This window comes from Salmo salar, chromosome ssa20 (assembly GCF_905237065.1).
Source record: "Salmo salar chromosome ssa20, Ssal_v3.1, whole genome shotgun sequence".
In the NCBI taxonomy this organism is placed as follows: Eukaryota; Metazoa; Chordata; class Actinopteri; order Salmoniformes; family Salmonidae; genus Salmo; species Salmo salar.
In genome coordinates this window covers 85641281-85661697 of record NC_059461.1, presented here as the reverse complement: position 1 = coordinate 85661697, position 20417 = coordinate 85641281, and the positions used below count along the sequence as shown (strand labels likewise).

Below are 20417 nucleotides of genomic sequence, written 5' to 3'. Positions count from 1 at the left end.
GAGAGAAATAGTCCTATAATTCCTATAATAACTACAACCTAAAACTTCTTAAATGGGAATATTAAAGACTCATGTTAAAAGGAACCACCAGCTTTCATATGTTCTCATGTTCTGAGCAAGGAACTTAAATGTTAGCTTTTTTACATGGCACATATTGCACTTTTACTTTCTTCTCCAACACTTTGTTTTTGCATTATTTTTACCAAATTGAACATGTTTCATTATTTGAGACTAAATTGATTTTATTTATGTATTATATTAAGTTAAAATAAGTGTTCATTGTTCATTCAGTATTGTTGTAATTGTCATTTATTATATATATATATCTATCTATATATATATATATATATATTTTTTAAAGGTTCTCTCTCTATATATATATATATATATATATTATATATAAAAATCAGTTGATTTAATTTAAAAAAATGAATTGCTATTGGCTTTTTTTGGTCCTCCAATAATCGGTTTTACTCTCTAATTGAGAGGGTGGGTGGACTTGTCTGTTTGGATGCTAAACTCATCAGCTGAGTTTAGCACACATCATTCCCCAAGCTAGGCTATAGCCTAGCATAAATATGTACCGGGGCCTAAGAGGTTATTTTGAGTTTGGTCGAGAGGAGTTTCTTGATAAAGGATTTATGGCTGTATAGTAGGACACACACTTGGTGGCCTCAGTGTCCCGAGGCATGCTCTGCACCTCTGGAAACCTCACTTGCCACCTCAACGTCAGACTGGTCACTAGGCTAGCGTTCTAAACGCGTAGGTCACTCCCTCTACAGACAGTTTCTCTAAGTAGGCCTTTTAGATGATGAAACCATCAATCTGATGTTTGGTTGTACAGTTGTACTTTCTAAGATAGTTCAACGTGGACACTCTTCAATTTCCACATACTTTGTTATAGAATTTAGGTTCGGCTACACACATGGTTTTTGTTCCATGTTTGAAATGTACTGTATGCCTGGTTGGACAGTGGAATAAGAATATATGGACCATTTGAAATGGATTGGATAGCCCTTCACTCACATTCTGTCAGGGCTAACTCAACGTCACCACCTCACTTTGGTGTGGAGTGGCGATTCTGTTCTCGTCTGTCATTCAATATCTACTCTCTGCTGTCGATAGCATTAATGTGACCTACAGTATATTTCCAGATGGACTGTTACACAGCCTGTGGGGGTGTCCCCTTTTGAACAACAGAGCAGCTAATAACTGCCGTTCCCTACTAGGGTTTTTGCTGGCCTCACCGCTGCCAACAGCTCTGGTAGACGAGTTGTACTCAGTAGACTGCTCTCTATTTAAAGGTTCTCTACTAGGCATTTAGCAGACACACTCATGTGGAACATTTTACAACAACTGCATTGAAGTGAGAAGCTAAGTTGCAATCAAAGGGATTTTTTTTATCAGTCAGAAATACATAATTATATTAGGAGCCCTAATCTGAAATGGGATTTTTCTTATGAAACAGCAGAAGGGTGAATGTTGTAGAGACACTAGACAGTGAAACATAAGGACCAGTGTTTTATTTGTATTTCCCACTGAAAGAGGCCACTGAGGCTGTCCCTGGAACTGTCCTAAATGTTCAACCCTCACTCGTATCACATACTCACTCCTGTATGTGTGTGTGCGAGAGAGAAGGATATTATTGCCATGAGGAGAGAGATCTTGCATGCTCAGTCATCTCTTCACCAGTTGTGTTGGAGGAGGTAGGTATGTATACCCAGGTGTAGCGTTGTCTCCCGGAGGAGAGAGGGAGCGGCTCAGTTAGGGACACCTGAAGGAGGGCTATAGTACATAGAGATGAGGTAATTGTTATTATACATTATGTAGGCATCATGATAAACTTACCCTGTGAGATGAGAGGAGCCCTGACAAGACCACTGGGTCCAGAAGTCCTAAAGGCCCTTCCTCTCAGACCAACACCTACCTGGTTTCTCCCCTAGCCAGGTGAGTAGTTAGAGTAAGGGGAATTGAAGGTAGCATACCTGGTTTCTCCCCTAGCCAGGTGAGTAGTTAGAGTAAGGGGAATTGAAGGTGTAGCCTACCTGGTTTCTCCCCTAGCCAGGTGAGTAGTTAGAGTAAGGGGAATTGAAGGTAGCGTACCTGGTTTCTCCCCTAGCCAGGTGAGTAGTTAGAGTAAGGGGAATTGAAGGTAGCGTACCTGGTTTCTCCCCTAGCCAGGTGAGTAGTTAGAGTAAGGGGAATTGAAGGTAGCCTACCTGGTTTCTCCCCTAGCCAGGTGAGTAGTTAGAGTAAGGGGAATTGAAGGTAGCGTACCTGGTTTCTCCCCTAGCCAGGTGAGTAGTTAGAGTAAGGGGAATTGAAGGTAGCATACCTGGTTTCTCCCCTAGCCAGGTGAGTAGTTAGAGTAAGGGGAATTGAAGGTAGCGTACCTGGTTTCTCCCCTAGCCAGGTGAGTAGTTAGAGTAAGGGGAATTGAAGGTAGCGTACCTGGTTTCTCCCCTAGCCAGGTGAGTAGTTAGAGTAAGGGGAATTGAAGGTAGCATACCTGGTTTCTCCCCTAGCCAGGTGAGTAGTTAGAGTAAGGGGAATTGAAGGTAGCATACCTGGTTTCTCCCCTAGCCAGGTGAGTAGTTAGAGTAAGGGGAATTGAAGGTAGCGTACCTGGTTTCTCCCCTAGCCAGGTGAGTAGTTAGAGTAAGGGGAATTGAAGGTAGCCTACCTGGTTTCTCCCCTAGCCAGGTGAGTAGTTAGAGTAAGGGGAATTGAAGGTAGCATACCTGGTTTCTCCCCTAGCCAGGTGAGTAGTTAGAGTAAGGGGAATTGAAGGTAGCGTACCTGTAGCCGACTACACAGGTCCCATCTGCACCTGTAGAATGCCGCCCTGTCTGAAGATTGAGACAGATCTCACCTGTATAGGGTTGCCCAGTTGAGAGAGTATTGGAGAGATGGACCTGAGCCCAGCTCTACCAACCAGAGGTCCAGTCCCTACTGGTCTGTCTCACCTGTATAGGGTTGCTCAGGTGAGTAGAATTACAATGGAGGTGGAACCCAGCCCACCACACACACCTCCCCTCGAGGCCCAAGAGTTCTGGGAGAGATCTATGGGAGTGTGTGATCTGACTCTGGGCCCAATTCACTCCAAAGGTCAACTTCATAGTGTGTCTTCTGTTCTCTCTCTCTATACACTTTATCTGCCATAAGGGACTGTATTAACCATAGTGTGTCTTCTGTTCTCTCTATACACTTTATCTGCCATAAGGGACTGTATTAACCATAGTGTGCCTTCTGTTCTCTCTCTCTATACACTTTATCTGCCATAAGGGACTGTATTAACCATAGTGTGTCTTCTGTTCTCTCTCTCTATACACTTTATCTGCCATAAGGGACTGTATTAACCATAGTGTGCCTTCTGTTCTCTCTCTCTATACACTTTATCTGCCATAAGGGACTGTATTAACCATAGTGTGTCTTCTGTTCTCTCTATACACTTTATCTGCCATAAGGGACTGTATTAACCATAGTGTGTCTTCTGTTCTCTCTCTCTATACACTTTATCTGCCATAAGGGACTGTATTAACCATAGTGTGTCTTCTGTTCTCTCTATACACTTTATCTGCCATAAGGGACTGTATTAACCATAGTGTGTCTTCTGTTCTCTCTCTCTATACACTTTATCTGCCATAAGGGACTGTATTAACCATAGTGTGTCTTCTGTTCTCTCTCTCTATACACTTTATCTGCCATAAGGGACTGTATTAACCATAGTGTGTCTTCTGTTCTCTCTATACACTTTATCTGCCATAAGGGACTGTATTAACCATAGTGTGTCTTCTGTTCTCTCTATACACTTTATCTGCCATAAGGGACTGTATTAACCATAGTGTGTCTTCTGTTCTCTCTCTCTATACACTTTATCTGCCATAAGGGACTGTATTAACCATAGTGTGTCTTCTGTTCTCTCTCTCTATACACTTTATCTGCCATAAGGGACTGTATTAACCATAGTGTGTCTTCTGTTCTCTCTATACACTTTATCTGCCATAAGGGACTGTATTAACCATAGTGTGTCTTCTGTTCTCTCTCTCTATACACTTTATCTGCCATAAGGGACTGTATTAACCATAGTGTGTCTTCTGTTCTCTCTCTCTCTATACACTTTATCTGCCATAAGGGACTGTATTAACCATAGTGTGTCTTCTGTTCTCTCTCTCTATACACTTTATCTGCCATAAGGGACTGTATTAACCATAGTGTGTCTTCTGTTCTCTCTCTCTATACACTTTATCTGCCATAAGGGACTGTATTAACCATAGTGTGCCTTCTGTTCTCTCTCTCTCTATACACTTTATCTGCCATAAGGGACTGTATTAACCATTGGGGGACTCACTCTTATGGGAGCTCTGTTGCCATGCTCACTGAGCTGTCAGAGTAGCGCCGTTAGCAGGTAGAAAGGTAATAGTGTTATTTTGTGTGGTTTTAAGGTATAGTGTAAATGACGGGAATTTCCACCTTAACGGAATTACTCTTTTCTTTTTCACTTTAAAATCTATGCCAAACAAAAACCATTGATTTCAAAGTTTAACAAACCATACAACTCTATGCACAAGGACTACTTTTAACAATTTCCACCAAAACATTTCCGAAATGAATTTAAAGCTGCACAATGAAGAAATCGCTCCGCCATTTCCTGTTTGCAAAAATTCCAATACTTTGCCTAATTTCAGTTTGTGACAAAACAAGCACTCATAGTGTAGAGAACCATTGTACCATCTGAACTACTGTGATGTCTTTTCCATATCCACAAATACACTGCTCAAAAAAATAAAGGGAACACTTAAACAACACAATGTAACTCCAAGTCAATCACACTTCTGTGAAATCAAACTGTCCACTTAGGAAGCAACACTGATTGACAATACATTTCACATGCTGTTGTGCAAATGGAATAGACAACAGGTGGAAATTATAGGCAATTAGCAAGACACCCCCAATAAAGGAGTGGTTCTGCAGGTGGGGACCACAGACCACTTCTCAGTTCCTATGCTTCCTGGCTGATGTTTTGGTCACGTTTGAATGCTGGCGGTGCTTTCACTCTAGTGGTAGCATGAGACGGAGTCTACAACCCACACAAGTGGCTCAGGTAGTGCAACTCATCCAGGATGGCACATCAATGCGAGCTGTGGCAAGAAGGTTTGCTGTGTCTGTCAGCGTAGTGTCCAGAGCATGGAGGCGCTACCAGAAGACAGGCCAGTACATCAGGAGACGTGGAGGAGGCCGTAGGAGGGCAACAACCCAGCAGCAGGACCGCTACCTCCGCCTTTGTGCAAGGAGGAGCAGGAGAAGCACTGCCAGAGCCCTGCAAAATGACCTCCAGCAGGCCACAAATGTGCATGTGTCTGCTCAAACGGTCAGAAACAGACTCCATGAGGGTGGTATGAGGGCCCGACGTCCACAGGTGGGGGTTGTGCTTACAGCCCAACACCGTGCAGGACGTTTGGCATTTGCCAGAGAACACCAAGATTGGCAAATCGCCACTGGCGCCCTGTGCTCTTCACAGATGAAAGCAGGTTCACACTGAGCACGTGACAGACGTGACATAGTCTGGATACGCCGTGGAGAACGTTCTGCTGCCTGCAACATCCTCCAGCATGACCGGTTTGGCGGTGGGTCAGTCATGGTGTGGGGTGGCATTTCTTTGGGGGGCCGCACAGCCCTCCATGTGCTCGCCAGAGGTAGCCTGACTGACATTAGGTACCGAGATGAGATCCTCAGACCCCTTGTGAGACCATATGCTGGTGCGGTTGGCCCTGGGTTCCTCCTAATGCAAGACAATGCTAGACCTCATGTGGCTGGAGTGTGTCAGCAGTTCCTGCAAGAGGAAGGCATTGATGCTATGGACCGGCCCGCCCGTTCCCCAGACCTGAATCCAATTGAGCACATCTGGGACATCACGTCTCGCTCCATCCACCAACGCCACGTTGCACCACAGACTGTCCAGGAGTTGGCGGATGCTTTAGTCCAGATCTGGGAGGAGATCCCTCAGGAGACCATCCGCCACCTCATCAGGAGCATGCCCAGGCATTGTAGGGAGGTCATACAGGCACGTGGAGGCCACACACACTACTGAGCCTCATTTTGACTTGTTTTAAGGACATTACATCAAAGTTGGATTAGCCTGTAGTGTGGTTTTCCACTTTAATTTTGAGTGTGACTCCAAATCCAGACCTCCATGGGTTAATAAATTGGATTTCCATTGATTATTTTTGTGTGATTTTGTTGTCAGCACATTCAACTATGTAAAGAAAAAAGAATTTAATAAGATTATTTATTTCATTCAGATCTAGGATGTGTTGTTTAAGTGTTCCCTTTATTTTTTTGAGCAGTATATTTTCAGCTGTTTGAAGCTGGTGTACAAAACCCTTAACAAGGTTGGACCCTTTTCTAAAAATGTTCTGCTAAAATGACATACCCAAATCTAACTGCCTGTAGCTCAGGACCTGAAGCAAGGATAAGCATATTCTTGATACCATTTGAAAGGAAACACTTTGAAGTTTGTGGTAATGTGAAATTATTGTAGGAGAATATAACACATTAGATCTGGTAAAAGATTAGATCTGGTAAAAGATAATACAAAGAAAAAAAACATGAATTTTTTAATTTTGATTTTTTTCCCCCATTGTGAAAGGCAAGAGAAAGGCCATTATCTGACTTTGGACTCTTGGCGCACTTTAGATTTTGGCCACTAGAAGGCAGCAGTGTATGTGCAAAGTTTTAGACTGATCCAATCAACCATTGCATTTCTCTTCAAAATGTTGTATCTAGTCTGCCCAGTATGCATAATTGGTCTGTGCCGATCCCGAACTTTGGTGACGGATTACGGTAAAATCTCAGGTTTTTATGCAACCACGTATTTCAAAAACTCTTTGTATATCTGCTCCGAATTAAGATTAAAAGATGTCTGCAGAAAGAATGGGGTGTCAGCTATGATATGACACATTGACTTTTGAAAAAATCTATTTTGCTTATCAAACAACAGTAAGTGAAGTGGATTTACACCCGGTAACGGAATTACGGTAACGGAATTACACCATGGGTCCCTGATCTGTACTACACAGAAATTCATAATTACGGATGTTTCACAAGTTTGGACATCACAGTGCGGCACAGTTGAGTAGAGTGCAGTACAATACAGCAGAGCATAGGGTAGAGTACAATGTACTGTACTGTACTTTTCTTTACTGTATTGGACTGTACTCTACTGTGCTCACTGTACTGAAGGGAGGATAGTAGCAGGTGACCCAACTGCTTTGTGACGGTTATGATTTCCCATTGTAGCCAATTCAGTTGCAGTAATTCACTTACCAATTTTGTAACTCAATTACAAGTTTTAATCACTTAATTAATAAACACAATTGATATCAGTAAAATCACTAAAACTAATCGGTAGGTCTACCATTACTTGTTACTTCTGTGAAGTGAGGGAGAAAAATGTTAAAATATCTTCCAGATATGTGGGTTTTTTGGTAACGGGATTTCAAGGCAATATTTCTTAGACTTACAGACGGTAAACAATTTATCTAAAACAAATGAAACAAATATTGTGTTTATTAGTTGGCAGGGTTCTTTATGTCAACAGTATTGTTTTAATGTATTTCTGAAACCTTTTAAGACTTTTTCTGGTAGATGTTGTCGAAGACCCCTTTCCCATCTGTTTATCCCAAAATCAAAGCCTTTATTTATGCCTCATTTTTAAGATGGAACGTTTTAGAAACATTTATCTATGCCTTTAATTTCCCCAAAATATAGACTCTTAGCTTTCATTTGACACCCAGTTTGATATCCTCCTATGAACTTCACGTGTTGGTGCTCATGGGTCCTTTTACATGGAAATGCCCTGAAGCTGCTGAGATTGAGACCTAGGAAACGGTTGTTTGTTCCTGGTACAACAAGGCTTTCTCTTGGTTTGTTCCTTGTACAGCAGGGCTTTCTCTGGGTTTGAACACTTGACTCACTGTTGTTCTAGACTTGATTCAGTGCCTCTCCCTCTCCACCCTGCCTTGCTCCCTTCCCCTTCGTCTGCCTCTCTTCCCCTTCGTCTGCCTCTCTTCCCCTTCGTCTGCCTCTCTTCCCCTTCGTCTGCCTCTCTTCCCCTTCGTCTGCCTCTCTTCCCCTTCGTCTGCCTCTCTTCCCCTTCGTCTGCCTCTCTTCCCCTTCGTCTGCCTCTCTTCCCCTTCGTCTGCCTCTCTTCCCCTTCGTCTGCCTCTCTTCCCCTTCGTCTGCCTCTCTTCCCCTTCGTCTGCCTCTCTTCCCCTTCGTCTGCCTCTCTTCCCCTTCGTCTGCCTCTCTTCCCCTTCGTCTGCCTCTCTTCCCCTTCGTCTGCCTCTCTTCCCCTTCGTCAGCCTCTCTTCCCCTTCGTCAGCCTCTCTTCCCCTTCGTCAGTGCCTCTCTTCCCCTTCGTCAGCCTCTCTTCCCCTTCGTCTGCCTCTCTTCCCCTTCGTCTGTCTCTCTTCCCCTTCGTCTGCCTCTCTTCCACTTCGTCTGCCTCTCTTCCCCTTCGTCTGCCTCTCTTCCCCTTCGTCTGCCTCTCTTCCCCTTCGTCTGCCTCTCTTTCCCTTCGTCTGCCTCTCTTCCCCTTCGTCTGCCTCTCTTCCCCTTCGTCTGCCTCTCTTCCCCTTCGTCTGCCTCTCTTCCCCTTCGTCTGCCTCTCTTCCCCTTCGTCTGCCTCTCTTCCCCTTCGTCTGCCTCTCTTCCTCTTTCTTAATTTCCTATCCCTTCTCTCTACCTCTACTCTCCCTACCTCCTTCACCTACCTCTCTCTTCTGTCTCCCAGTAGTGTGAGTTTTTGCTTCACAGTTTGACTCTGTCCTGGCTTCCCCTCACTTAATCTATCGAACACCGACTGGCTTGTCAGACAGAGATGCATGGCCTAACCTAAGAGAGATCACTGGCACTGAGAAATGAACCCAGTGGAGCTATAAAGCTCAGACTGCTCTCTCATGTCTCTGTTTTGGTCCCTGGTAAAGGTATGGTCCCAGTCTATGGGTGTCTCTCAATAGTCTAACCTTTCTTCCTCTCTTCATTTCCTTCACCCACACTAATCTGAGAAGTGGACAGGTGAAAGTACAGGTAGGGCTTCCTTCTGCCATATTGCTTCCACTCCCCTCGTGTCCAGATCAGTGCCCGTATTGAGATGTAGCCTACCCAGAATGTATGTTGTGGAATTTAACCCCAGCATTAAAGGGAGTTAGAAGCACTGTTGCTCTGTTTAATACGTACACACTTTAAACCTGTGATGTTGAATGCATGTACAATAGGTCTTTGTTAAGCTGCCTATTGTAATAAAGCGACTGTAAAGGCACTCTGATAACAGTAAAGGCACTCTGATAAGGAAAGGGGATACTTAGTCAGTTGTACAACTTAATGCATTCAACTGAAATGTGTCAGTATCTGTAAGGAAAAGTAGAATCTGCTGCTCAGATTTCCCAGGTGGTATTACAGGGAGGACTGGTAGGGTGGGTTATTGTCCTTGGGTTTTTATGGTGTCACTCAAATACCCTTTAAAGTCTGGGGAAACACAATGGCCAGGTATTCTGCCACACATTGTTTACGGCCAAATAGCATTCCAGTTTGCTCAGATTTTTGGTTAATTCTCTCTCTTTCTTGCTATATATATGTATATTTATATACACACACTACCGTTCAAAAGTTTGGGGTCACTTAGAAATGTCCTTGTTTTTGAAAGAAAAGCTATTTTTTGGTCCATTAAAATAACATCAAATTGATCAGAAATAGAGTGTAAACATTGTTAATGTTGTCAATGACTATTGTAGCTGGAAATGGCAGATAAAAAAAAATTGAATATCTACATAGGCGTAGAGGCCCATTATCAGCAACCATCACTCATGTGTTCCAATGGCACGTTGTGTTAACCTTATAAACTTGGAATAGCTATTTGATCATTAGAAAACCCTTTTGCAATTATGTTAGCACAGCTGAAAACTGTTGTACTGATTTAAAGAACCAATAAAACTGGCCTTTAGACTAGTTGAGTATCTGGAGCAGAGTTGCAGAGAGATTAAAAAAAAAAAAATTAAGATGGGCAAAAGAACACACACACTGGACAGAGGAACTCTGCCTAGAAGGCCAGCATCCTGGAGTCGCCTCTTGACTTTTGACTTTGAGACTGGTGTTTTGCAGGTACTATTTAATGAAGCTGCCAGTTGAGGACTTGTGAGGCGTCTGTTTCTCAAACTAGACACTCTAATGTACTTGTCTTCTTGCTCAGTTGTACACCGGGGCCTCCCACTCTTTCTATTCTGGTTAGAGCCAGTTTGCACAGTTTTGTGAATGGAGTAGTGCACAGCGTTGCACGAGGTCTTCAGTTTCTTGGCAATTTCTCTCATGGAATCGCCTTCATTTCTCAGAACAAGAATAGACTGATGAGTTTCAGAAGAAAGTCTTTGTTTCTGGCCATTTTGAGCCTGTAATCAAACCCACAAATGCTGATGCTCCAGATACTCAACTAGTCTAAAGAAGGCCAATTTAATTTCTTCTTTAATCAGAACAGCAGTTTTTAACTGTGCTAACATAATTGCAGAAGGGTTTTCTTATGCCTTTTTAAATATAGAAACTTGGATTAGCTAACACAACGTGCCATTGGAACACAGGAGTGATGGTTGCTGATAATGGGCCTCTGTACGCCTATGTAGATAATCCATTATAAATCAGCCGTTTCCAGCTACAATAGTCATTTACAACATTAACAATGTCTACACTGTATTTCTGATCAATTTGAAGTTATTTTAATGGACAAAAATGTGCTTTTCTTTAAATAACAAGGACATTTCTAAGTAATCCCAAACTTTTGAACGGTTATGTGTGTTATATAAACTCATCAGAAAAAGAAACATCCTCTCACTGTCAACTGCGTTTATTTTCAGCAAACTTAACATGTGTAAATATTTGTATGAACATAATATTCAATAACTGAGACATAAACTGAACAAGTTCCACAGATATGTGACTAACAGAAATGGCATAATGTGTCCCTGAACAAAGGGGGGGGGGTCAAAACCAAAAGTAATTCAGTATCTGGTGTGGCCACCAGCTGCATTAAGTACTGCAGTGCATCTCCTCCTCATGGACTGCACCAGATTTGCCAGTTTTTGCTGTGAGATGTTACCCCACTCTTCCACCAAGGCACCTGAAAGTTCCTGGACATTTCTGTGGGGAATGGCCCTAGCCCTCACCCTCCGATCCAACATGTCCCAGACGTGCTCAATGGGATTGAGATCCGGGCTCTTCGCTGGTCATGGCAGAACACTGACATTCCAGTCTTGCAGGAAATCACACACAGAACGAGCAGTATGGCTGGTGGCATTGTCATGCTGGAGGGTCATGTCAGGATGAGCCTGCAGGAAGGGTACCACATGAGGGAGGAGGATGTCTTCCCTGTAACACACAGCCTTAAGATTGTCTGCAATGACAACAAGCTCAGTCCGATGATGCTGTGACACACTGCCCCAGACCATGACGGACCCTCCACCTCCAAATCGATCCCGCTCCAGAGTACAGGCCTCGGTGTAACACTCATTCCTTCGACGATAAACGCGAATCCGACCATCACCCAGGGTGAGACAAAACCGTGACTCGTCAGTGAAGAGCACTTTTTGCCAGTCCTGTCTGGTCCAGCGACGGTGGGTTTGTGCCCATAGGCAGTGTTGTTGCCGGTGATGTCTGGTGAGGACCTGCCTTAAAACAGGCCTACAAGCCCTCAGTCCAGCCTCTCTCAGCCTATTGTGGACAGTCTGAGCACTGATGGAGGGATTGTGCGTTCTTGGTGTAACTCGGGCAGTTGTTGTTGCCATCCTGTACCTGTCCCGCAGGTGTGATGTTCGGATGTACCGATCCTGTGGAGGTGTTGTTACACGTGGTCTGCCACTGTGAGGATGATCAGCTGTCCGTCCTGTCTCCCTGTAGCGCCGTCTTAGGCGTCTCACAGTACGGACATTGCAATTTATTGCCCTGACCACATCTGCAGTCCTCATGCCTCCCTTGCAGCATGCCTAAGGCACATTCACGCAGATAAGCAGGGACCCTGGGTATCTTTATTTTGGTGTTTTTCAGAGTCAGTAGAAAGGCCTCTTTAGTGTCCTAAGTTTTCATAACTGTGACCTTAATTGCCTACCGTCTGTAAGCTGTTAGTGTCTTAACGACCGTTCCACAGGTGCATGTTCATTAATTGTTTATAGTTCTTTGAACAAGCATGGGAAACAGTGTTTAAACCCTTTACAATGAAGATCTGTGAAGTTATTTGGATTTTTACAAATTATCTTTTGAAGACAGGGTCCTGAAAAAGGTAAATTTCTTTTTTTGCTGAGTTTGTGTGTGTGTGTGTGTGTGTGTGTGTGTGTGTGTGTGTGAGCTCTGTGACAACATACTGTGGAGTATCACACCTGACTATCAATCAACGATGGCAATGCCAGAATACACATTCTGAACCAATACAGAACACCCTCACGCATTGACACAGGAAAAGATACGTTTGCTTGTTCAAAGCCATTTATGTGTGTGTATTAAATCTAAATGTTTGTATCATAGACAGCTTTCTGTTTAGCTTCAACTCCTGATGGCTCTGTGAGAACATCCTGGCACATTAAGACTGTTTTCTCTCTCTTTCCCTCTTTCTTTCTCCTCCCTTCTCTCTGTTTCTTAGTGGTGTATGAGCATCGCTCGCGTCTAGAGAAGTCTCTGCAGAAGGAACGTGTGGAGCACAAGAAGGCCAAAGAGGGTGAGGGAGACAAGGCAGCCAATAGTATCTACATTACTACATGAAGTACTTTAATCCTCAATTATACACTCTTTACAACCATGGAGATTCCATCATGTCTTCCCCTTTTGTCTCCAACAGATTATCTGGTGTATAAACTTGAAGCCCAACAGTCACTGAACAAGGAGAAGGTAGGCCTTAGTCCCCAACTCTAGTACTCGTGATAGAAAGTTATGCAGTTAAATTCAGCATTAATGTTCCCATCTGTTTAGTGGGACTGTTAAATGATTCTGTCTGACTGCCAACATCTCTCCAGACTGAGGAGCAGTTGTATTCTAATGGTTTTATTAGGTCAGCGGCACTGATGTCACTTCCTGCTGTGGGCTGAATTGCCTCTGATTTGGTTGGGGGATGTTATTCATAATATTAAAGGAGGAGTGGAGACGGGGATTGTAAATGTTGTTGATATTAAAGGAGGAGTGGAGACGGGGATTGTAAATGTTGTTGATATTAAAGGAGGAGTGGAGACGGGGATTGTAAATGTTTGTCGTTTGTTAAACAGCAGGACTCCAGCAGCAGATTGAACTCTTTACATGGGCAGCACCAGATGCTGAAGGTCAGTAGTCACACCCACCCACCCACCCACACCCACCCACACACACACACACACCCACCCACCCACCCTCTGTCCTTGTTGTTTTAGAAGCAGCATGAGGACCTGAAGAAGCAGCACTATGACCTGCAGGAGCAGCATCAGATTCAGGGAGAGGACCACGGCAAGGCCTTGAACGAACACAAGGTCCGCTTCGACAAACTACAGCAGACCAAAGAGATGGAAGCCTCCAAACTCAAAGGTGCACACACAGACACACACGAGGACTAGAGTAAATACTAGCATGCCTTTGTCTCCCTCTCCTGACTTTGAGCGGTGTTGCAGTTTGGAGTTGAGGCACGATACAATGGCATAATAACATTGTAATAAGTATGGTACATGGTGTTTATGTGTTTGTGTAATTACTGTAGAGAATGTGTATAATCTGCGAGAGGAGAACAGGCAGCTGAGGAAAGCTCACCAGGACATCCATGTCCAGTTGCAGGATGCACGGGTGAGTCCTGGGAATGTCATTTCATGTTTGGGTGGGTTGACCGACGTCGGTTCAATTACTTGAATTACATTTATGTATTTTTAATTTTGCCAAATGTGCCGTTTCTCTAGAGAGAAATCGAATCATTTACGAGAGAATTCAACTTTATAACTATGGGATGCTGGGCTGAAGGGAGTTGTTATTGTTAATCCCCCCTAGTTCTGGGGGTCTGGTTGAAGTTATTCATTTCATACCTGATCTGACCAATTTGGATCCTCACAGGACAGTCATGACAATGTCTACCAAATGTGGACCTGACAGAGACAATGGAATATTTTAAATGTTTTGGTAATTGAATGTTCACCAAAAAAAAAAAAAAATCAAATTATTGTTATTTCATTTATTTAAATATGCATTTAATGTTGAAAAGAATAATCAAAAACCCAGATTATTTTTTTTATTGAACGGAAACCAAACCGACCTGAAAAATAACTTGTCATTCAGCCCTACTGGTAATAGTAGAGTTTGGTCAACCTCAAATTGTTTATGTAAAAAACATAGATATAAAATATGGAAGAAGCTCTCTTAAGGCCATTGGATAGCTAGGAGGATGCATCATCATGTTATTTTTTATCTTAACTTATTATTATTATTATTATTATTATTACAGATAGTACATAAGGACTTGAAGGCTGCCCATGATCAACTTGCACTGACGCTAGAGGACCACAAGAGTGCGCTGGCCGCAGCTCAGGTAGGGAGAGACTGAACTGCATGGGGATATGATGGTTCTTTCTAACATATCTAGGGGCGATCCTGGTTGGGCTCTAACATATCTAGGGGCGATCCTGGTTGGGCTCTAACATATCTAGGGGCGATCCTGGTTGGGCTCTAACATATCTAGGGGCGATCCTGGTTGGGTTCTAACATATCTAGGGGCGATCCTGGTTGGGCTCTAACATATCTAGGGGCGATCCTGGTTGGGCTGTAACATATCTAGGGGCGATCCTGGTTGGGCTGTAACATATCTAGGGGCGATCCTGGTTGGGCTCTAACATATCTAGGGGCGATCCTGGTTGGGCTCTAACATATCTAGGGGCGATCCTGGTTGGGCTCTAACATATCTAGGGGCGATCCTGGTTGGGCTCTAACATATCTAGGGGCGATCCTGGTTGGGCTCTAACATATCTAGGGGCGATCCTGGTTGGGCTCTAACATATCTAGGGGCGATCCTGGTTGGGCTCTAACATATCTAGGGGCGATCCTGGTTGGGCTCTAACATATCTAGGGGCGATCCTGGTTGGGTTCTAACATATCTAGGGGCGATCCTGGTTGGGCTCTAACATATCTAGGGGCGATCCTGGTTGGGCTCTAACATATCTAGGGGCCATCCTGGTTGGGCTCTAACATATCTAGGGGCGATCCTGGTTGGGCTCTAACATATCTAGGGGCGATCCTGGTTGGGCTCTAACATATCTAGGGGCGATCCTGGTTGGGCTCTAACATATCTAGGGGCGATCCTGGTTGGGCTCTAACATATCTAGGGGCGATCCTGGTTGGGCTCTAACATATCTAGGGGCGATCCTGGTTGGGCTCTAACATATCTAGGGGCGATCCTGGTTGGGCTCTAACATATCTAGGGGCGATCCTGGTTGGGCTCTAACATATCTAGGGGCGATCCTGGTTGGGCTCTAACATATCTAGGGGCGATCCTGGTTGGGCTCTAACATATCTAGGGGCGATCCTGGTTGGGCTCTAACATATCTAGGGGCGATCCTGGTTGGGCTCTAACATATCTAGGGGCGATCCTGGTTGGGCTCTAACATATCTAGGGGCGATCCTGGTTGGGTTCTAACATATCTAGAGGCGATCCTGGTTGGGTTCTAACATATCTAGGGGCGATCCTGGTTTCTAACATATCTAGGGGCGATCCTGGTTGGGTTCTAACATATCTAGGGGCGATCCTGGTTGGGCTCTAACATATCTAGGGGCGATCCTGGTTGGGCTCTAACATATCTAGGGGCGATCCTGGTTGGGTTCTAACATATCTAGGGCGATCCTGGTTGGGCTCTAACATATCTAGGGGCGATCCTGGTTGGGCTCTAACATATCTAGGGGCGATCCTGGTTGGGCTCTAACATATCTAGGGGCGATCCTGGTTGGGCTCTAACATATCTAGGGGCGATCCTGGTTGGGCTCTAACATATCTAGGGGCGATCCTGGTTGGGCTCTAACATATCTAGGGGCGATCCTGGTTGGGCTCTAACATATCTAGGGGCGATCCTGGTTGGGCTCTAACATATCTAGGGGCGATCCTGGTTGGGCACTAACATATCTAGGGGCGATCCTGGTTGGGCTCTAACATATCTAGGGGCGATCCTGGTTGGGCTCTAACATATCTAGGGGCGATCCTGGTTGGGCTCTAACATATCTAGGGGCGATCCTGGTTGGGTTCTAACATATCTAGGGGCGATCCTGGTTGGGCTCTAACATATCTAGGGGCGATCCTGGTTGGGCTCTAACATATCTAGGGGCGATCCTGGTTGGGCTCTAACATATCTAGAGGCGATCCTGGTTGGGTTCTAACATATCTAGGGGCGATCCTGGTTGGGTTCTAACATATCTAGGGGCGATCCTGGTTGGGTTCTAACATATCTAGGGGCGATCCTGGTTTCTAACATATCTAGGGGCCATCCTGGTTTCTAACATATCTAGGGGCCATCCTGGTTGGGTTCTAACATATCTAGGGGCGATCCTGGTTGGGCTCTAACATATCTAGGGGCCATCCTGGTTGGGTTCTAACATATCTAGGGGCGATCCTGGTTTCTAACATATCTAGGGGCGATCCTGGTTGGGTTCTAACATATCTAGGGGCGATCCTGGTTGGGCTCTAACATATCTAGGGGCGATCCTGGTTGGGCTCTAACATATCTAGGGGCGATCCTGGTTGGGCTCTAACATATCTAGGGGCGATCCTGGTTGGGCTCTAACATATCTAGGGGCGATCCTGGTTGGGCTCTAACATATCTAGGGGCGATCCTGGTTGGGCTCTAACATATCTAGGGGCGATCCTGGTTGGGTTCTAACATATCTAGGGGCGATCCTGGTTGGGCTCTAACATATCTAGGGGCGATCCTGGTTGGGCTCTAACATATCTAGGGGCGATCCTGGTTGGGCTCTAACATATCTAGGGGCGATCCTGGTTGGGCACTAACATATCTAGGGGCGATCCTGGTTGGGCTCTAACATATCTAGGGGCGATCCTGGTTGGGCTCTAACATATCTAGGGGCGATCCTGGTTGGGTTCTACCATATCTAGGGGCGATCCTGGTTGGGCTCTAACATATCTAGGGGCGATCCTGGTTGGGCTCTAACATATCTAGGGGCGATCCTGGTTGGGTTCTAACATATCTAGAGGCGATCCTGGTTGGGTTCTAACATATCTAGGGGCGATCCTGGTTGGGTTCTAACATATCTAGGGGCGATCCTGGTTGGGCTCTAACATATCTAGGGGCGATCCTGGTTTCTAACATATCTAGGGGCCATCCTGGTTTCTAACATATCTAGGGGCGATCCTGGTTGGGCTCTAACATATCTAGGGGCGATCCTGGTTGGGTTCTAACATATCTAGGGGCCATCCTGGTTGGGTTCTAACATATCTAGGGGCCATCCTGGTTGGGCTCTAACATATCTAGGGGCCATCCTGGTTGGGCTGTAACATGTCTAGGGGCGATCCTGGTTGGGCTGTAACATATCTAGGGGCGATCCTGGTTGGGCTGTAACATATCTAGGGGCGATCCTGGTTTCTAACATATCTAGGGGCAATCCTGGTTTCTAACATATCTAGGGGCCATCCTGGTTGGGTTCTAACATATCTAGGGGCCATCCTGGTTGGGCTGTAACATGTCTAGGGGCGATCCTGGTTGGGCTGTAACATATCTAGGGGCGATCCTGGTTGGGCTCTAACATATCTAGGGGCGATCCTGGTTGGGTTCTAACATATCTAGGGGCGATCCTGGTTGGGCTCTAACATATCTAGGGGCGATCCTGGTTGGGCTCTAACATATCTAGGGGCGATCCTGGTTGGGTTCTAACATATCTAGGGGCGATCCTGGTTTCTAACATATCTAGGGGCGATCCTGGTTTCTAACATATCTAGGGGCGATCCTGGTTGGGTTCTAACATATCTAGGGGCGATCCTGGTTTCTTACATATCTAGAGACGATCCTGGTTGGGTTCTAACATATCTAGGGGCGATCCTGGTTGGGTTCTAACATATCTAGGGGCGATCCTGGTTGGGTTCTAACATATCTAGGGACGATCCTGGTTGGGCTCTAACATATCTAGGGGCGATCCTGGTTTCTTACATATCTAGAGACGATCCTGGTTGGGTTCTAACATATCTAGGGGCGATCCTGGTTGGGCTCTAACATATCTAGGGGCGATCCTGGTTGGGCTCTAACATATCTAGGGGCGATCCTGGTTGGGCTCTAACATATCTAGGGGCGATCCTGGTTGGGCTCTAACATATCTAGGGGCGATCCTGGTTGGGCTCTAACATATCTAGGGGCGATCCTGGTTGGGCTCTAACATATCTAGGGGCGATCCTGGTTGGGCTCTAACATATCTAGGGGCGATCCTGGTTGGGCTCTAACATATCTAGGGGCGATCCTGGTTGGGCTCTAACATATCTAGGGGCGATCCTGGTTGGGCTCTAACATATCTAGGGGCGATCCTGGTTGGGCTCTAACATATCTAGGGGCGATCCTGGTTGGGCTCTAACATATCTAGGGGCGATCCTGGTTGGGCTCTAACATATCTAGGGGCGATCCTGGTTGGGCTCTACCATATCTAGGGGCGATCCTGGTTGGGCTCTAACATATCTAGGGGCGATCCTGGTTGGGCTCTAACATATCTAGGGGCGATCCTGGTTGGGCTCTAACGTGGCCATTTAGGGGCGATCCTGGTGAAGACAGGAAGGCATGACTCTTGGAGGGGCAGTGTCAGTCTGTTTGGGCAGCGGGAGGACGGGCTTCGCATCGGGTGGGTTGCTTCACTAAGGGGTGTCTGAGCTTGAGGGGCACATCAAAAGCATGCTTAAGCTAATCAAGCGGGAAAATATAATGGGTTGCTTTGGAGCGAGAGAAAAAGAGAGGGAAAGAATTTAAGAATTCTACAGCTTTGTCTGTCAGAAAAGCAATGTTTGATAAATGGGTTATTTAACTGGTCCAGTTCATTTGCTGGACAAGGGGGAGAAAAAGGACTGGACCATTTAAATCTGGAAAGGGGGGGGGGTGATGTTGACCTGGCTAATGGTCCTTCACTCAGATGTCTTGCCATCTGTAGGTGGGCTGTCCCTCTGCATGTCTGCTGCCTGTTCCCCTTGCAAGAGGACCTCTCACCCCTGACCCCTGGTCTTCTGGCTTCCTTGATGCTGTCTTCCTGGTTCTGAGGAGGCTGCCTCCTAACGCTCTTCTAACCTTCAGCTAACCTTTGCTCATGCAAGTGCCCTTCAATAAATCTGACTTAATGTTGTTTGCATGTCCTGACCTCACTGTTTCCTTATGGTTATTTAATGGTTGTCTGAAGGTTGTCTGATGGTCTCTCCTCAGGTCCAGGTAGATGAGTTTAAGCATCTCAAAGAGACCCTGATCAGAATGCCCAGCCTTCGACATGATCAAAACCCCGCCCACCAACAAGCCCAGCCTGCTGCTCTATTGGCCAAGGCCCATGAACAGGGCCCACCCCTACCACAGCCCGCCGCTGCCTTATTGGCTGAGCCCCACATAGAAGCACACACCCATGAGGAAGACCATGCGGACACACAGTCTAGGGTAGCGGAGGCTGCTCTTTTTTGGCACATCCTTGAATCTGTCATGTTATTTTGTGACACATTGTTACACACACACACACACACACATTCTCTCTAACCCACTCTGTTATTTTACTGACTAGTTGCATCTTCAGGAGGAGGTGGTGGGCAAGCCAGAGTTCCAGTCTCAGCCTGCCGGGTCCCACCATGCAGAGAAGGAGGGATATGGAGAGACAGAGGGGGAGGCAGAGAGGAGTAGAGAGCTGGCGGAGGGGGAGGCAGAGAGGAGGAGAGAGCTGGCGGAAGAAGAGATGGAGCAGGCGGGGCAGCCTCAGAAGCTGGAGGAGGAATCTGAACAACCACAGGAGGATGAGGGGTTGGAGGCAGAACACGACCAGCCTGACATCAACGCTCTGAACCGTCAGAGACGCCAACCACAACAGGTAAGAACTAGTTAGACACTTAGAACTGCTTAACACAAGGTCTTTAGAACCACGTTAGTACTGCTCAGTGGAAAAAGTACCCACTTGTCATACTTGAGTAAAAGTAAAGATACCTTAATAGAAAATGACTCAAGTAAAAGTCACCCAGTAAAATACTACTTGTCTAAAAGTATTTGGTTTTAAATATACTTAAGTATCAAAAGTAAATGTAATTATTGAAATGTACTTAAGTATCAAAAGTAAAAGTATGAATAATTTCTAATGACTTATATTAAGCAGACCAGTAAACACAATTTTTGTGTTTTTTTTTAATTTTTTTTTATGTACGGATAGCTAGGGGCACA

General features: G+C 45.4%; 1 protein-coding gene across 3 annotated transcripts in view; it reads left to right on the top strand.

Annotated features, from left to right (window-relative positions):
• Positions 1-20417, top strand: part of golim4a (golgi integral membrane protein 4a) — a 28780-nt gene that overhangs the window by 3247 nt on the left and 5116 nt on the right. For 2 of the 3 annotated variants that reach the window (XM_014163499.2, XM_014163496.2), the window contains exons 2-9: positions 12680-12754; positions 12875-12924; positions 13296-13349; positions 13437-13587; positions 13757-13839; positions 14489-14572; positions 19431-19652; positions 19774-20073. In XM_014163499.2, coding sequence (XP_014018974.1) covers positions 12680-12754; positions 12875-12924; positions 13296-13349; positions 13437-13587; positions 13757-13839; positions 14489-14572; positions 19431-19652; positions 19774-20073 — 1019 coding nt within the window. The remainder of the gene's footprint in view (positions 1-12679; positions 12755-12874; positions 12925-13295; positions 13350-13436; positions 13588-13756; positions 13840-14488; positions 14573-19430; positions 19653-19773; positions 20074-20417) is intronic. The other variant, XM_014163497.2, reaches the window with a different exon arrangement.